At 40.1% G+C, this 17,909-nt stretch overlaps 2 protein-coding genes across 2 annotated transcripts in view; both read left to right on the forward strand.

The window, feature by feature from the left end:
• The first annotated feature begins 7,241 nt into the window (after positions 1-7,241).
• On the forward strand, positions 7,242-15,632 carry HAUS3 (HAUS augmin like complex subunit 3). Its single transcript, XM_086747624.1, has 4 exons — positions 7,242-8,623; positions 9,743-10,179; positions 11,764-11,992; positions 14,319-15,632. Exons 1-4 carry the CDS (start codon positions 7,670-7,672, stop codon positions 14,550-14,552), a joined length of 1,854 nt encoding a protein of 617 aa, XP_086603750.1. The 5' UTR covers positions 7,242-7,669; the 3' UTR covers positions 14,553-15,632.
• A 1,453-nt stretch (positions 15,633-17,085) lies between these two features.
• The window catches only part of POLN (DNA polymerase nu), a 97,449-nt gene continuing 96,625 nt past the window's right edge, over positions 17,086-17,909 (forward strand). The window contains exon 1 of the mRNA XM_010129841.2: positions 17,086-17,380. Coding sequence (XP_010128143.2) covers positions 17,248-17,380 — 133 coding nt within the window. The 5' untranslated portion in view covers positions 17,086-17,247. The remainder of the gene's footprint in view (positions 17,381-17,909) is intronic.

A 17,909-nucleotide genomic window follows, 5' to 3' on the forward strand; every position in this document is an offset into this window, starting at 1 on the left:
TCACTGAAGGGCTCCGTGCAATATGAATTTTCAAGTGATGAAATTTTGGTGCACGTGAAACCCTGACAGAGAGCCTTCTGCTGTTTACCGGTGAAATTGTTACCTAAAGGTGTCAGGCAGTGGGTTCTGTGCCAGAGCCAGTGGGTCCCAGAGCCAAAGGAATGGTTTGTGGTCTATGAGATGTATTATACTGTACAGATTCATTTGTTTGCACGTACATGGTGCTCGCTACCTTCTGTAGCACACAGAGTATTGTGTTGTATCATTATCTCATCATAATATAAATACAAATTTTTATACCTTTTTGCTGTGGTTTTCATTTTTTTTCTAATTTTTCATCATTTGGTTTTGTGTATAGCGTTTCTTCTCTTTGCAAATCTTTTCATATCAGCTTAATGACTATTTCATAAGGAGCTCACTGAGTTTTAGCAATTCAAATTAATAGTATGGTATGAGGGTTGGAGTGCTATTTAAATTAAAGTTCTTTTACATACGTTGGCCCAGTGCAACCCCAATAGTCATTAACGTTATTTGCCGTATAAATTTAATGTTATTGCTGTATAAATTTCCATTATTACATTTCTGAAGACAAACCAACCTGTAAAACAAAGTGCAAATTGAAATGCATTAGTGTCTGTTCTAAGTAATTATACTTGAAATCATTCCAGCTCTGTTACAAGACAGAAAGAAAAAAAGCATTAAAAGGCAGCCTACAAGTTCTGCATGTGTATTTTGTCGAATATGAAAGTCACATCACAAGTGAGGTACAGCCAGACAAAAATGAGCATTTTAGTTCGTTACTGGCAGAGATGAGAGGAGGGACAGAACTGAAAAGCTTTTGCAAATTGCATCATTATACTCCCAGCTGTAGTGTGTGACAGCCACTGGTTTTTGTTCCAGTTTGTCAAGCATGTTGCACTTAAACACAGCAATGTCTTAAAAATACAGAAATAGTAGTTCTAAGTTGAAATCATGGCAAGTAACTTGTCAATATGTTTATGTTTGATTCAAATAAGCTAAGCTGCTGAATCAGTAAAAATATTCATTGCAAAGTACAGTAAACTTTGCTTTAGCAAAGCTTTCTTTGAAATTACCACTATCACAGAATAAGCATAAAATACAATCCAGCACATCACTACCTTGTTATGAATTAATCTCCAACAGGAAAAAAGCCGTATTAAACTTTAAGCAGTTCTGTATTTTGAGACAGCACCACTTTTCTCAGCACAAGAAAGAATTGCACGGGGTAACAGAATTATGACAAATGTGGTGGCACCATTTTTGTAAATCCTGTACAATTTCTGACCTGTACAGCCTCTTTCCTGACCTCTGTAATATCTTACAACTTGTTTATAAGAAAAGTAAGTTTCCTCATTTTGTTAATGGTGGATGTTTCAAATTTAATTTTAAAAGTCCCAAAGCTTGCCTTGCTGATGAAAATGTTTTGTCAAAGCCTATTTAAATGGAAAAGAACCGTTAAATTCATAACGATAGAAGCATCAGCTTCCTCTGAAAGAAGCAGTTTAAAGTGTTTTTAATGGCAAAGTTCTCAGTTATTACTATTATTCTAGAAACTGTGAATTACTCAGTGTTTTTAAGGACCGTGGCACGGTGAGAAAGCTATGGTTATGGTGCGGTGGAGAGAGGAGTGGAGGGCTGGCATCACTGCTGCCAGAAGAGCTGGGTTTGTAGGAGGCTGGTCTCCCTCGGCCCTCTATGGTTTTACACTCCCCAGGCTGAGGACGCAGCTCTGTAGAAGCCCCCTGAAAGTTTGCTCTCCTGTGCCACTGCTGTGCAAAGGAACCGCTGCCCCACTGGAGAGGAGCCGGCTGGAGTTTGATGGGAGAGAGAGAGCGGAGCCAGGCAGCGGCAGGGGTCGGGCGGGTCCTTCGGGGTCCCTGCCGAGGCCCCTGTTGACCCCTAGTGTGCATCCCCACACAAAGGTTTGCTTTCTTACAAACAAAACCCATTTGCAGACTGCCCAGCTGATCAGCCCTGCTCAGGGTTTTAATCCAAAATGGAGTAAACCATTTCCTAGAAAAAAATCACCTTGTCCATCATGTGTCTAAATACAGTGGGAGTGTTAGCCCAAACATGTAGGCACTCCTTTTTTATTTATGGCATTGAATCCAACAAAGCTGAAGAAAACTGATCACTTTGACTTGCTTTTCTGGGAACACAAAGTCTCAGAATGAAATCTACTGTTCCTCTAGAGAGAAGATACATGTGCTTGTGAGAGAAAGCAAGCTGGTGCCAAATTTCTGTCTTCTGACTTTGTTATAACAAAAGTTCACATGGCACTTCAAAAGCTGTGCTTAATGCAGAATATAAATTTGCTTAAAGCAATGAATTACCTTTTAGGACAGGGTGTTTCCAAAGAGTGGTTGGTACTCCAGCAATCTGCAGCGGGGACCTCTAACATCCTGCTGCTGCGAGCAGATGTGCAATGTGACGCAAAATGAAAAAGCTTCTGCACTGTTACAGTTCATCAGCTAAAAAATTATTTTCATGTCTTCTCTGTGGGGTTTGATTTTTTTTTCTTTCACACAACAAAACAAAACGAAACCCTAAAGCAGTAATAAGCAAAACACTTTTTTATAAGAGTTCTGGCAGATGTATCCCAGTGGGAGGGTTTATACTGGCCAGCTGCAACGCCGACATGATGGCAACTGCACTCCTCGCCTGTTCTTTACAGCCTTGGCCAAGGGTAACCGATAGCGTCTGAGGTACCAGGCACAACGATGTCGTATTTTGCAGTGGAACAAAGGCAACACGGCATCGGTGGAACAGTGCAGAGATTGCAGACATCCTTGCGGAAATGTCAATGTCTTAATCTGCTGGAATCCACCACAAAATGGCTTGTAAAGGCATATGCTATCTGAGCAACCTCTCCAGTTTTCAGACACAGATGCAAAACAACTGCTCCTAGAATGGAAAAAAAGGGTAAGGTAAGCCTTTAATTATGTTTTGACTGAACACAACCAAGAAAAAAATGAATCAGAGGAAAACAATCTTGACCCATAAGGAGCTGCAAAAGCAAACACTGAAGCACATGGGACTGTGGTTGGGTGGGGAAAGGGGCTGTGAGAAATTTTGAAGATATGTTTGTAACACGTTGGTAGGGAAAGGCTGTTGTTTAATCTCTGCCCTAACAGCTGATCAATGGTCTAACAAACGAAAATTTGTTTCACAGTAAAGGCTTGTTCTTTCAAAATGAGAAGTTTAAGTGCACAATGTTCTGACCTAAAATGTTTCAATTCTAGCCTGAATTCCTATGCCAGCGGGGATTATGAGATCATGCTGTCTGTCAACTCCTCTTTCGTCCATCTGTTCCCCTCCTCCTTTCCTTGATAACTTTTGAACCTTCAGGCTAATTTTCACCAAATTTGACAATGCAGAGATAGGATGGAGGCTGCAACGATAATCCATGGTGAAAACCTCCAGGAAAATTCCACGTCTGGTAGAAAGAGAAATAAATAATTTCCTGCACTGACTGTGCCTGAAGGCTGGCCCAGTTGAGCTCGAGAGGTGGCTACTGGCCAGCATGTATGGAGCTCCAAACCAGCTACAGAATAAGCATATAGTCCTGCTTGCCAAGCTAAACAGATGGGGACGTAGGTTTTGTGAAAGGCCACGAGGGAGGCCACACCTCACACTGTGAGGGTGTGAGTCCAGAAAGAGGGAGAGGAACCGGTCACACAGGGAACTGAAGGCACTAGTTCCAGCAATCCAGATTGACAATCTGATAGACAAGAGATGGACAATTTTTTATCAGATGCATCTTCTTTCATCTAGGATGTGGACTTCAGTAGCAGAGCTGAACTGCTCTCAAGACAGCAGAATTTTAGAAAGTTTTACAGATGTTTAAAATTTGCTTTTACTTTTTTTTGTATGAGTAACACTGATATTTATAAAATGTAAAAGCCCCAATACTGTGAAGCACAAGCCTCCAAAATACCACTGTAGGACAAGTTGATTTTAGTGCAAGTAACTGACTGAACTGAAATGGCACCATCTTACGAAGTAAGCTACTGAATGCTTTTGTTCCTTCCTCATCGGAAAGAGGCAACGCACTCTATCAGCAAGATGATTTGGAAACTTCTGCTAGCCTAAACTGCATATCAGGCTGTAATCTGATGGGGAGCAGTTCAACACTACAGCTCTTTTTACCCATGAGAACTCACTGCCAGGTCAGGGCTTAATTTAAAAGAGTGTCTTTCACAGACCACATTATACCAGAAACCAACATACTGCACTTTGTAGGCGATACAGGTGCTGATTTTGATCTAGAAAACCTTGTGCGAGTTAGTTTTAGCTGTGCTGAGCTGCGAGGTTGCTCATTTCCCTGTGTTGATTCATTTCAACAATTGCATTAAGTGAGATTAGAGAAGCTGCACATTTAGGACGTATAGTGGGAGGGCTCCGCCACCCACATACAGACTGGGTCAATGCCTGTAGAGATAAGCTTTCTGGATGCAATAAATATTTCTTTCTAGAATAACTGGCCTTAGAAACCACAAGGAAAAAAAAATACCATTCTGAATTCAGTCTTCAGCAGTGCAGAAGACATAATTCAGGAACTATTAGTGGGTGAGCTGCTCCATAGTAGCAACCACAATAAAACTTAACGCTGTCAGAAGAGAGAGCAAGACAAATACATCAGAGTGATACTCAATTTAAAAAAAAGACCTATGCAAAAATGCCAGAAAACCCTAAATAAGCAGTGCAAAAGAAAGAAGTCTACAAACACCCAGAAGGCTTAAAAAACACTGCACTAGGTAAAATGTCTGATACAAATAGAAAACCATGGCCCAAACTTCCCCCCCGAATGACTCGATGAAAAAGTTAAGGAGGATATCGCAAAGCAAGTGGGGAAGCCCAGAAAAACATGGCATGTGAAGTGTAAACAGGAAACGAAGATGGCTAAACTCGAGGAGCGGCTGATAAAGGACGCTCAAACTGTCAGTGAAAAGTTTACACGATGCTCAACTCGGAACCAGCCCTCACAATGCAGAAGAGGTCCTGCAGTCGTTGCCAAGAGCCTTCTGGTGGCTCCGTGAGCAGCAGCAGCCAAAAAGCCGAGAAAACAGGGAGCAATGTAAGGAGACAAGGATTCTGTAGGAAACTTTGGTGCACCCACACCGTGAGGACTGTGTGCAGTCCCGTCCCTGTACCTCAAGCAAGGCGCAGCGACGTTATAGAAGGCACAGAGGAGGACAGCTGACATCATTGGGGAACAGAGCACTTGCTTTGCAGAGGACAAATTTTGGAACTCTCCGAACTGGAGAGGACAGAGCTGCTGTGAAATTTATTTGTGGTTTCTGAATGACGATGAAGGCTACAGATAAAGTAAATGCAAGAGGTGGTATTCACCAAATCCTAGAGTTCTAGAGCTGGTGGTCGTTTGATGCAAATAGGAGAGGGTTAAAAAACAATTGAGAAAGTGGTTTTTTTTAAGCAGCAGCTAGTGACATTTTGGAATTTGTTGCCTTGTGCAGTTTTGGCGGGTATCAATGTGTTCAAAAGGGGGCTTAAACAAATTCATGGACATAAAGTCCCTGAAAAACACTAAAAGGCCTAGGCAGGGATGACTCACTAATAGGGCAACTGTGGACAGAGGGCTGGTGGCCACCATTAGCCCTGCCTCTCAGCTTCAGGGAGGCTGGTGGCCAGACATCTCAGAGGCCTGGTTTTGGTCACAGCTGAGCAATATCAAATTGCCGTCGGGTCTCCCCCATCCCCGCTCTCCCACATTCCCCAGGACAAGCAGCGCCCATGGCAGCGCGGACCATGGCAGCGGGAGAGGAGGGCGGCGCTGACCCCGCCGGGGGCGACAGCCGGCCCCGCCCTGCCGCGAGGGTCACCCGCCGACGTTACGTCACTGGTCAGCGGGCCGGCGCCCGCCAATCCCCGTGCAGGCTCCTCGCTCCCCCATTGGCGCGAGGCGGGCGAGGCGCGCGTGCGCGGGCGCCCCTGCGGAAGGACGGCGGGGAGGCGGGGAAGGGAGGGGCGTTTGCGCGCAGGCGCAGTCGGCACCTGGGCGGTGGCGCGCTGCCCTGCGCGGCGGGGGGGCGGCGCGAGAGGCGCGCGTGGCGGGCGTTTCGAGCCGTTGGCGCTGTCAGGGCCGGCGGCCCCGCCCCCTCCGCGCGGGGCTCGCGCCCGGCTCCCTCTGCCCGGGGCGGGGACGCGGCTGAGGCGCTTCCTCGGCCTTCCCGCCATTTTCCGCCTGGCTCCCCCTGCTCTCCCCGCCGTGCGGTCGCTGAGGGAGAGCGCTGCGGTGAGTATCGGGGGGTGCGGGGTCGGGGGTCCTCGTCCCGCCCGGTTCCGCTCGGGGTCGGCTCTTACCCTTGGGGCTGTAGGCAGCGGCTGCCACGGAGCTGGGACGCGGCCGGCGGGCATTTGTGCTCCGCGGCGCTGGGGGAAAGCCCGTGCGGGCCGCACTCGTGCGGGCTGAGCTGGCTGTGGGGGGCGGGGATCGTGGGGCAGCTTCCTCGGGGCTCCGAAGATTTTTTTTTTTCTAGTGTTTGATGGCGGCTTGAGCGGCAGTGTCAGCGTGCCTTAAGGGTCTGCATATACATACATAAAGCTGTGTGCCCTCCTTTTTATTTCTTTATTTGCTGGCAGCTTTTTTTTTAGCGTGGAAGGCAGAGGCGGTTGGAAGGCTGCCCTGTGACATGGAACTTGCATAACGCATTCTATTTCTTTTGTAATCTGTAACACTTAAGATAAATTAAATACACACGGATTTTCAGGAGGATGCCTTTACTTGTTCAGCACTTACACCCTCCAGGCCGGCTGGCAAGGTGGGAGTTTTCTGGTGGAATGCAGGTTCTGGAAACAAAGTATTAAGTAATACCAAACTAAAAAAAAAAAAAAAAACAAAACACAAAACCCTTGGCTATTACCAGAGTATTGCAGACGAGGCCTGCTGACTTTCTTGTTAGTTTATCCTTTTCTTTGCTGTCTGTGGCAACCACTTTAGAATCTCAAAGCTGATGATTTGTCCATGTTCTTGTAACTTTTAAGCTGTGACTGTTTTCACAAATCACAATATAGATTACATATACTATAATTGATCAAAAACCTGCATTATTTTGTTGAGATATTTTTATGTTAAAGGATTTCTTGTTCCATTTTCAGAGGGAACTTTATAATGGAAGTTTAGGAGACAAAATTCTGCTTGCTGCTGAAGTAAAAAAAAAAATTGTAAGCAAGATCTTGAAGTGTGGTGTAACGCTCCTTTCATTTTGGAAGAGTTAAAATGCTATGAGGGTTTTTTTTTGTTTAATGTGAGGAAAACTATATAAGTAAATCACTTTTGCAGGCCAATTAATTACTCAGTACCTGTTGCTTTAAAATTAATGATAGTATTCTATTTTAATAGTAAATTAGTGTGAATTAAGGAAAAATGTAAGTGTCTGCAAAGATCAGGGATTTAATTGATGTAAAAATATGTGTCCTGATTTGATGAACAAAATATATTGAGACATCCCTGAAACAAAATTTGGTTTTTAGTCTTTGAATAGCCACTCTAATCCAGAGTAGCATTCAGTTTTTTGGTGTAATCTGACACTTCCTTTTTCCTGTGCAGACTTTTAAAATTAAAATACTGACTGGTCATTTTAAATGACAAAATATTTCCAACTGGAATAACACCCCAGATTTTTTCATGTATTTGGATCTTTTCTGCTTACAAAAATATTTAATCATGAGCTGTGGAAATGATTTTGTGAAAACTCTTAAGAAAATTGGATATCCAAAAGCTGATGAGCTTAATGGAGAAGATTTTGACTGGCTGTTTGAGTCCTCGGAAGACAAATCATTTCTGGAGTGGTTTTGTGGAAATGTAAATGAGCAGTATGTGGTATCAGAAGAAGAACTGCAAAAATTTGATAGTCTTCTTGAGTCTGGTAAGCCCATTTTGGAAGGAAATGCACTGGATGAAGTCCTTACAACCTTGAAGCCCCTGGGTTCAAAGAACAGTAGCCAAGAGGAGGAGGAGGAACTGAAGAAATTAGAGGATGAGCTTCAGACTCTTCAGAAGTTAAAAAAACTTCAAATTCATCGTCATAATAAGCTTCAAATGATGGTTTCTGCAAACAGTCATGTGTTACAAACATTAAAAAGCAGAGAGGAGGAAGCACATAAAGATTTGAAAGAAGGACTGCAAGTGTTTACTGTAGCAAATAATAAGCTTAATGATGAACTGCTGGCTCTTACGGATGCAGCTAAAAAACTGGCCTCTTTCTTCACTGCTCCAGATTCAGAACAAGGATCGAGTCCACAGCCAGTGTTTTTTTCGCAACTTTCTTTGGATAAGTATTTGTCTCGGGAAGAACAAAGCACTGCAGCACTCACCTCATATATAAAAAACAGTTTTTATCAAGGTATGTCTGAATGGGTTGAAAATTCACATGACGGCAGCTTTCAGCTTGCAGATATAAGCAAACAAGACACTTGTGATGGGACTAATGAAGTTTGTGAAGAGAGTCAGGAGTTGGCCAGGCTCCAGACAGCGTATATTTGTGCTCAACATCAGCTAATTCAGATGCAAGCTAAAGAGGAGAGCATGAATTCGGCTATAAGATGTGCAGAGAACATGCTGGAGTCCTTAAACAACAAGGTAAGCCACAAAAGGTGACAGAGGGTAGTGGAGTTTTAAACAGGCAGACATGTTCATCTGGATCTAGTAAAAGGAATTGCTGAGTTATTGTTATTTCAACTATTTTTACATAGTAAAATTGCACTTTTATGAAGTTTTAGTCTTAGTCACAAAACTCCCCTTGCGATATAGCTCCAGTTTCTATAGTTAGAAGTTCCTTGGTATGGCAGAGTACCTTTAGTTCTACTTTCCAGAATTACTGCATAAAAAACCCCTAGAGTTTAGTACCTTTCTAGTTTAGTTTAATGTTGAAATTTCAAGTTATACGTGGCTCTCAGTTGTTTGTACAATAAAAGCTTAACTTTGATTGAAGTTTTGTGGTATTGAGGAGCTAATATGATAAATGTATTCCTGTTTACATTCCGTAGCCTAAACTTGAAAAATTTTAGTTCACTGACTTTTTTGAAACTCAAGTATTTGTAATATGGTGACATTATGGTGACATTTTTTAAATATCAAATAAATGAATCGGGTAGTTGAAGCCCCAGAAATCTCTCAACAAATGGGTGGTGGGCAGATAAAACTACTGGAATTTAAGAATGTGAAGAAGTAGTAACAGAAAGAAAAATATTAGCTTATGCCAGTCATGGACTAACTTGAGTCATCATGTCAGTTTGTGTATTTTTATTTATGGATGATGAGCAAATAGGGCTTGATGGATTAGAGTAATTTGAACAAGATTGATTCTGATAGCAGTGTTAATAGTCATTTGACTAAATATAAAAACCTATGTTTGCATGTGAAATTTCAGTTAGACATACCTGAAATCTGCATGCGAAGTAAAATTACAGCTCTTCTATTTTTTTCCCAATAAACTGTTTCCTGGCCCTAAAATGGGATGAAATTGCTATTTACTGAAATACCTGTATTTGATACCTACTTTTAAAATCTGTATTTACCTTATGTTGTAAAGTTCTGTAAAACTGCTAGTGGACTTTTCATTTAATTTTGTAGATACAAAAGATGCAGTGATTTTAATGTAACATAAGTACATGAATCTTGTATGAACTGAAGAAATGTGTTAGGGAAGGGACTTAGGGGGAACCATGAAGGAACTGACAATTATTTTGCTTCATGCAGGATATTAGAAAACAAGAAAACCTTGATGCTAAAATATCTAGTTTAAATGCTGACATTTCAACAATTAAACAAGAAATAACTCAGATAAACAACGAAGAGCTGCTTCCCCTGCTGAAAAAGAAAGCACAGCTTTTGAGCATGCCAGTGGTGAAAGGATACTTGGATCATGAGATTGCTCGGCAGGACTATTATGCTTCGAGACAAGATGAAATATGCAGGCATTTGGTAAGACAGAAAGCATCATTTGAACTTATTGAGCTAGCCTATGAAATGGAGTTGAAGAAACATAAGGAGATCTGCTGTCGACTTGAGAACTTGGTAGAATCTCTGAAACAGAGCAGTAATGAGTTGCAACAGAGACTACAAGTGATAACTGAGCAAACTCAACATGCAAAGCCCAGAAACATTATTAGTTCAAAGGATGGTTTCTCTTGCAGGTAAGCATCACTATTGAACTTTGACTTACTTTGAAGTAATATTGGGGAGAAAAAGGCTTAGACAAGCTTAGCCTTATCTGTTACTAAGTTCTTAGTTACTTGTTACAGCTAATTAGTATTTTGAATTCTCCAGAACTGAAGCCTTCAAGATATGAGACTTGTCTCTTGCTCATCTTTTGAAATTATTTTCAGATTTGCCTGAGGAAAAACTGTTCAATTACCAATCTTGTTAATATTGCTGAAGTGTTCCCAAGCAATATCCAGGATATAATGAATATTTAAAGCTAAACTTGTCTTGCATCATGTCGTGATCTAGGACCTCTTGAAAGTTGTTGTAGAGAGCTGTTAATGATTTCCTAGATTATGTGCTTGGCCTTTCCAGCTTAGTCTGCAAAAACTTCTGTGTGGTAGAGAAGAATTACTCCGCCAATATATGAAATGTGTTTAGCTAACTTTTATTGCTCGATTTGCTGTCTGTCTTCAGTGTCCTGTCACCCATATAAGAGTCTGTTTTTTTCACCATCTAAGTAATTAAATCTCCTTGTAGCTCCAGTGATACAGTCAGAATGTGTGCTGCGTTGCTGTCACTTCAAGACTCTTTAAGTATTTTGATAAGATGTATTGTATAATTACAGGTGTGTTCATGTCAGACTTTTCCTCCTTATTTAAAGTGATGCTTTAAGTGTTTTTTAATAATTGTTAAATGATAGCTGAGTATGGTCTTGCACAGTGAATAACTACAAGAAGTAGGCAGCATTAATTTTGTTCTCATTGTGTGTTTGCACTGGCAGCATTTTATCTCAGGTTTATTATGAAGTGTCCAAATCACTGAATGTTGTCTGGCTATTTTTTCACTTTTTTTCGTTAAAAAGGGAAAGGAAGTTGAAAGAGTTAGAAACCATCAAGGGTTTGTAAGCAGAAGACACTTGAAAGCAACTTAGTTACTTTTGAAATATAGTATCCTGCTCTTGTTAAAGCCGCTCTGATTCTATATTGGGGCTCAACTCCTGAAGATTTTAATATGCAGAGGTGGTAGTAGCAACCGAGCAAAGTTGCAATAGTTAGACTATCCCTGATGAAGTGTAAGGGTACGGTTTGATATAGAAAGTATTGCTGTCTTTTGCGTGACTATAACTAATTGGAGAATTTCTTAGCACTTTTCATAGGTAATGGGAAATACTCCACTAAGCTTGAAATGTTATAAAGGTTTCTCTTATTTCTCATTGACCACGGAAGTTTGCTGTTTTTCAGCACTTAAAAAAATTGTCTCTTACTTTGCAGTCCTTGAAGTGTCAGGAAATAGTTGTCAAAAACATATTGTCAGTTTCTGTTTGCATTCATTGTGTCCTTACTAACTGTTACTTCAGTATTTAATTGCTGTTAATTTAGTATTGAAATATTTTGGAGTCCTATTAGTCTGTCTATACATAGCCAGTATGCGACTAATGAAATCAGTGGGAGATACAGCAGTGTAGGAAGAGTACCCTTTACTAGTCCTTTGACTTCTCAACGTGAACATTTTCTCTTGACAAATGATGACAGGAAACTTAAAAATGCTTATGTGTCTAACTTCATTTGTTACAGGCTGTATCAGCTTCTGGAAGGAGATAATAAAAAACAACAATTGTTTAAAACATATGGAAGCCTGGAGCAGATGGCTCGGAAGTTAAAGCAGGACTGTGTTACAGTACAAGATCAGCTAGCAGCGTCTTCTCAAGAACAGTCTCTCCTTTCGTCCAAGCTAAAAAGTGATGTAGATACTCTTCGTGATAGTCTGTATCGTGGAGGAAATCAGGTACAGCTCAGTAGTCAGGTAAGCCCTTATCTAGTTCTTAAAATTATTACATTCATTTGTGTCATGTTTTTTTACTGACAAAAATGTAGTATGCAGTCTGTGGACACACAAACTGGCTCCCACATGTCAGTAACAAATTTATTAGCATAATGATGATGGGCCCAATATTTAGAATCATAGAATCATAGAATGGTTAGGGTCGGAAAGGACCTTCAAAGGTCATCTAGTCCAACCCCCCTGCAAGGAGCAGGGACATCCCTGACTAGGTCAGGTTGCTCAGAGCCTCATCCAGCCTGGCCTTGAAAGTTTCCAGGGATGGGGCCTCCACCACCTTTCTGGGCAACCTGTTCCAGTGTTCTATAACTCGCATTGTAAAAAATTTTTTCCTAATTTCTAATCTAAATCTACCCCCCTCTATTTTAAAACCATTACCTCTCGTCCTATCGCAACAGGCCCTACCAAACAGCCTTTCCCCATCTTTCCTGTAGGCCCCCTTGAGGTACTGGAAGACCGCTATCAGGTCTCCCCGGAGCCTCCTCTTCTCCAGGCTGAACAGCCCCAACTCTCTCAGCCTGTCCTCATAAGAGAGGTGCTCCAGCCCTCTTATCATCTTCGTGGCCCTCCTCTGGACCTTCTCCAACTGGTCCATGTCCTTCTTGTGCTGGGGGCTCCAGAACTGGACGCAGTACTCCAGGTGGGGTCTCACCAGGGCAGAGTAGAGGGGGAGAATCACCTCCCTCGACCTGCTGGCCACGCTTCTCTTGATGCAGCCCAGGATGCGGTTGGCCTTCTGGGCCGCAAGGGCGCATTGCCTGCTCATGTTAAGTTTCTCATCCACCAGCAGCCCCAAGTCCTTCTCCTCAGGGCTGCTCTCAATCCATTCCCCGCCCAGCCTGTATTTGTGCCTGGGATTGCCATGACCCAGGTGCAGGACCTTGCACTTGGCCTGGTTGAACTTCATGAGGTTGGCACGGGCCCACCTCTCCAGCCTGTCAAGGTCCCTCTGGATGGCATCCCTCCCTTCCAGCGTGTTGACAGCACCACACAACTTGGTGTTGTCGGCGGACTTGCTGAGTGTGCGTTCTATCCCACTGTCCATGTCGCCGACAAAGATGTTGAACAGGGCCGGGCCCAGCACGGACCCCTGAGGGACATTGTTTTTAGCAAATATTGGATTTTGTGAATGTTGGCAGGTAAAAACTTGTGGTTTCTGAGCATGTCATTGCATCTAACTTTAAATTATTTTCAAAGGTATATATAGTCCTGTATTACTAGTAAGTTTATGGTGTGGGGAGTAGGTTGTCTGGACATGATCTCACTGGAAAATTCATTTAAGTTCCCCTTTATTTCAGACAGACTTTTTTCCTGTTACCTGTAACACCTGAATAGTATGGTTTGGCCCCTTACAAAGCCTGGCTGTGCGTGACTCATTTGGACAAAATAAGCATATCAGAATTTTGAAGTGTGGTTGTAGTAGGGCAGTCCTGCTACACAGTTCCCAGGTGTTGGGTTTAGAGTCTCTTTTAAATGGGAACAGGGGTTGCTAAATGTGACTTGTTACAGATTTTAAATAATTGTAGATATCTCAAAAGTGGTTTGAGGGATGTTACATAATACTTCCTTCCTTAAATACATGGAAATATATTTAACACTTCCATCTGTCAAGAAAATTTGCAACATATAGAGCAGTTTTTGTTAAAAAATGAAACTTTGTAATTGGAGCAATACATATTTAGGATTACGTGGTGTGGAACCAATCGAATACCTTTCTATTGATCCAAGTTGCCTCTTAAAGCATAGTGACATTTCTTTCTATTGATACTGTTTATCAAGAAAAGTAATTATTGTAATAAGGAAATAACGTGCAAGTAGGTTACTAGCCTGCTTACAGTGAACTGTCATAAGAATGACAGTTGGGAAAATTGTAGCTGGTAATTAATGATTTAATTGTGAAATTAAATTGGCTTTTTGTGATGGTGGTTTTCTTTGTTCCTTTTTAAGATTTGACTAGCTATGAAGATGTGTTACTGGTTGAAAATGTCATTCAACTGTCTATATAGTTGAGAGCCAGATTCTTATGTCTTTACTAATCTGGTTTAGTAAACAAGTAAATGAAATGATGTTTTCATAACCTGATGCAGCTCAAAGGTTATGTAAATTGAATGGAATCCCTTATCACCCATGTTTCTGGTTTTTTGGGGTTTTTTTGTTTTTTTTTTTTTGTGATGACTTTTCACTTACAAATGAAATTAACTTCCAAAAGCAAAAGTATCTTATATTTCTAGTTCAGCTAGTGTATTAACATTATAAAAGTAATAATTTTTTGTCTTGTATTTTTTGTTAGGAACTTACTGAGCAGTTTCATCAGCTGGAAGGTGATTTAAATAAACTAAATCAACTCCTTATGGATCTGCTTGCTGATGTGAAGTCAAAGAGAAACTTTTTAGAGTCCAATAAGCTGCATCAGATGGAAAGAAACTTGTATGTGTATTTTTTCAAAGATGAAGACCACTTGAAAGAGATGGTGGAGAAGCTTGAGCAGCAGTCTGAGGCCAAGGCCCGTGCTCTGGAAGATTAGAATTTCACTATTGGTGAAGTTCTTAATATTTAAACTTCAGTGTACCCTTAAGAAAGGAAAACATGTTAATACAAACTGTCTACAAGTTTTTGGAATTATAAGTATTAGCTTATCAAGGCTAACATTTATCTGTCATTGCAATGTATGTTTAGCTGCCACAGTTACCAGATTTGGATTGTATGCTGCTTTATGGCTTTTGGCATCTGCCCACCAAGTTCAAATCTCAGTTTTGTCAGAGTTCCTTGATATGAAGTAATACACTGGTTATTTGAATGAGTTACATTGTCTGCTCTTCTGCTAGCCTGTATGTTGATTTCCAGTGCACACAACATAGCACAAAAAGGAATGTTTTATACCTTTGATATGTGAACTGAAAAATAAATGCAGAGAAGGCATTCCAGATTTCTTGAATGTGAATGTAATGTGCTCCTTCTGAAGAGGAGAGTTCTGCAAGGCAGATACTCTGTGATTCCCTTACAGTTCTCCTAAGAAGATTCGGTTTAGTTAGACATGTGTTGGAATATGTACAGGAATTTGTTTCAAGTCCCGAGACCATCTATTTTAAGACCATTCTGATATGTCTTAATTTAACTTGTGGCCTGTCTTCTCCATTGAAACCAGTTCATACTCATTCTGGGCTCTTCAAAGAAGAAGAATTTTGAATTTACCTTTTGTACTTCTGAGTTTGCTCTGTAATTTGTAATGATAGGCATTTCAGTTCAGAGTCCTGATGCTTTCATACTTCTGCTTTCATGAGCATTGTTATACTATTTATCAGGTTTTTATATAGCTTCCTAATATACCAATAGAACTAAATAGGCTTTTATAGTAGGATAACTTCCAGTCTTTTATATTTTAGGATCAGCTGTGCTTGCTTTCAAGGATTGTCCATATTGATGATGGTTAGTAAATTAGCTTTAACTTCAGTAATAGTAGTGTTAAAATTATTTTGATGGAAGACTTTTAACTTTTATGTAAATATAACTTATTTTTAAATGTTTTAAAATTTTTTAACTTACTGGTTGGATGTCTTGATATCTAGATTGTGTTTATTATTAAATGCCAAACACTACAAATTCAGTTCAGTGTTGTCAATATTTATAGTGAATCTGTGTATTGGTGTTAGGCCTATTCTCATGCATAGTATCTTGTTTATATTTAGTCTGCTAGGTTCTCATTTTGATATGCCCCTGAGGCTTTACAACTGCTGCTTCCCACTCTGAGAAGTCAGGGAGCATTTTTACCCTGTGTAGGAAAGAAGCCTTGCTCTTAATTTAAAAAGTTAGGAGGAGCTGTGCATGGGGAGAGATTCTACTTCTGACTCCTGGAATGTCAGGGGAAAGAAAGCCATTCTGCCTCTCTCTCCCTTTTGCAAGCTTGCTATAAAATTTGAGCTAGATAGATATAGCCAATACTAATGCAGCCTGATGGATCTGCCTCTTTGAATCTGCATACAAATATTACTTCTTACGAGTACTCAAACATTCAATCTGCCTGTGGTCTTGAGCTAAGAAAAATATTTCCATCTAAGTAGAGGAAGTATTGTTTACTTGATGGTTAAACTCTACTTGAAAGTCTACTCATGCACTGGATCTAGTGATAGGACCATGGTAATAGGATCCAGTTACTACTGTAGGAATAATTTACTTCACAGCAGTTTTTGGTAGAGCAATTGACTTGTACAACTTGAATCCTTTTAAGTATTTTGAAAATGTTGGATATTTATCTTCTGTTTGTGACAAGTTTTATGCATTATTCTCATCTATATAAAGTCAACAAAGTTATCAGCATGGACACTGTTTCTGATTCTCCCATATGTGTTGTATCTAGGGGCACTCCAAGTATTTTGTATGTGTTATAGAATATTGCTAGAGGTCAACTGGAAAAGCAACTGCTTTTCAAAACAGGATAAAATTTAGAATAAAATTTAGAAATAAAATTAAAATTAAATGTAAATAAATAAAATTAAATTTAGAATAAAATTTAGCTACTGACCAGTAGCTGCAGTCAAAGCTTGTAAAGATTTTAGATATTTCTTAAATTGACAAATAAACTATAGTAACTATTTTAATGTTATTAGTAGTACTTGAGTACATCAATTATACAAAAATTAAGGAAGAGAGGTCTTTTATGATAGGTATTTTCTGAAACAACGCATCACTAATGTTTGTACGTCATGATAGTAATACTTAATTCTTTCATCTTTTGTTGGCTCTATTTTGGCAGTTACTTCAAAGGTGCGTGTGGTTTTTTCTTTTTGTTTTTTTTTTTTTTTGATAAAATCTGAGCACTGGTAGCAGTAAATGTATGCATACGCTAGATATAGACTAGTTTACAGATGCTGAGGAGAGGGGACATATTTTGGAAATAAGTGATAATTCTTGTTTTATTTGTCAGATTTTTTAATTAGAAGTTAGTTTTACTTAAGACTGCTTAATTTTTATCAGTGTATTAAAACACTTTCAAAGAAGTTTCACTTTGTGGTTTTAGCACATTACAATTAGCAAGTTTTTACTTAAAATACTTGTAATAGGCATGTCAGGGAGGAAATGTCATTTTCTGGTGAGGAGAATGGTTGAACATGTTCACAATATTTTATCTTTAATTTCAACAGACTGTAAGTGCAGATGTTGTTCTGTGGCTGTGGTATCATGCATAATTTGTGTGTGTTCTATGTTTAGGCTTAATCTTAAAAATGGAACAGCACATATCATACATAGGATGTGAGATGTCTAAAGTGCCTTTATCTGATATCGCTCAGAGGATTATGACAGCTTTACAGTCTATTCCTGTAGGAGAAATTCAGACTAGCAGAAAGAATAGCCAGAGTGAGTAAATCTTAGCCTATTTAAGTGTTACTGTTTTTAGTTGAAAAACTGAAACGCAAACAAATAAAACAATATCAAACCTCTAGTCCCCATTTAAAACAAAAAAAAAAAAGTGAAGGTTTAGGTTTCCAGGTTTAGAAAAGAATTAAGCTGTAACTCTGATATTTGCAGAGACTTCTCATTAAACAACTCTATGTGTGTGCAAGGAACTAGGATATTACCAGTATCCTCAATTTCATTGTTTTTTCCTTCCTGTTCCTGCTGTGTGGTATAGAAATCAATGAGAATTTCAAACTGTTTATTAACTAATACTCTAAATTAAATGTATATGTTGACTTGACTCTGGACTAGATATTTAAAGATCACTAGAGGTACTGGGAACTTGCCAGAATGCCTGTGAACTCTCCAGACTCGTGTCTGTCCTTTAAACACACATTTATTAGCAACTCACTCCTTGTGAAATTCTACGGGGAAGAGTGAACAAGTGGTCCCAGTGGTAGAGCAAATTAGGTAATGTTGAAGTGCCTTA

This window comes from Chlamydotis macqueenii, chromosome 4 (assembly GCF_036417535.1).
Source record: "Chlamydotis macqueenii isolate bChlMac1 chromosome 4, bChlMac1.mat, whole genome shotgun sequence".
Taxonomy (NCBI): Eukaryota; Metazoa; Chordata; class Aves; order Otidiformes; family Otididae; genus Chlamydotis; species Chlamydotis macqueenii.

Excerpts from the sequence above, each read along its gene's own strand:
- HAUS3 (XM_086747624.1), top strand. The coding sequence starts at position 7,670 with ATGTATTTGGATCTTTTCTGCTTACAAAAATATTTAATCATGAGCTGT. Across the intron at positions 8,624-9,742 it reads TGGAGTCCTTAAACAACAAG|GATATTAGAAAACAAGAAAA; the intron begins GTAAGCCACAAA and ends TGCTTCATGCAG. Across the intron at positions 11,993-14,318 it reads AGGTACAGCTCAGTAGTCAG|GAACTTACTGAGCAGTTTCA; the intron begins GTAAGCCCTTAT and ends ATTTTTTGTTAG.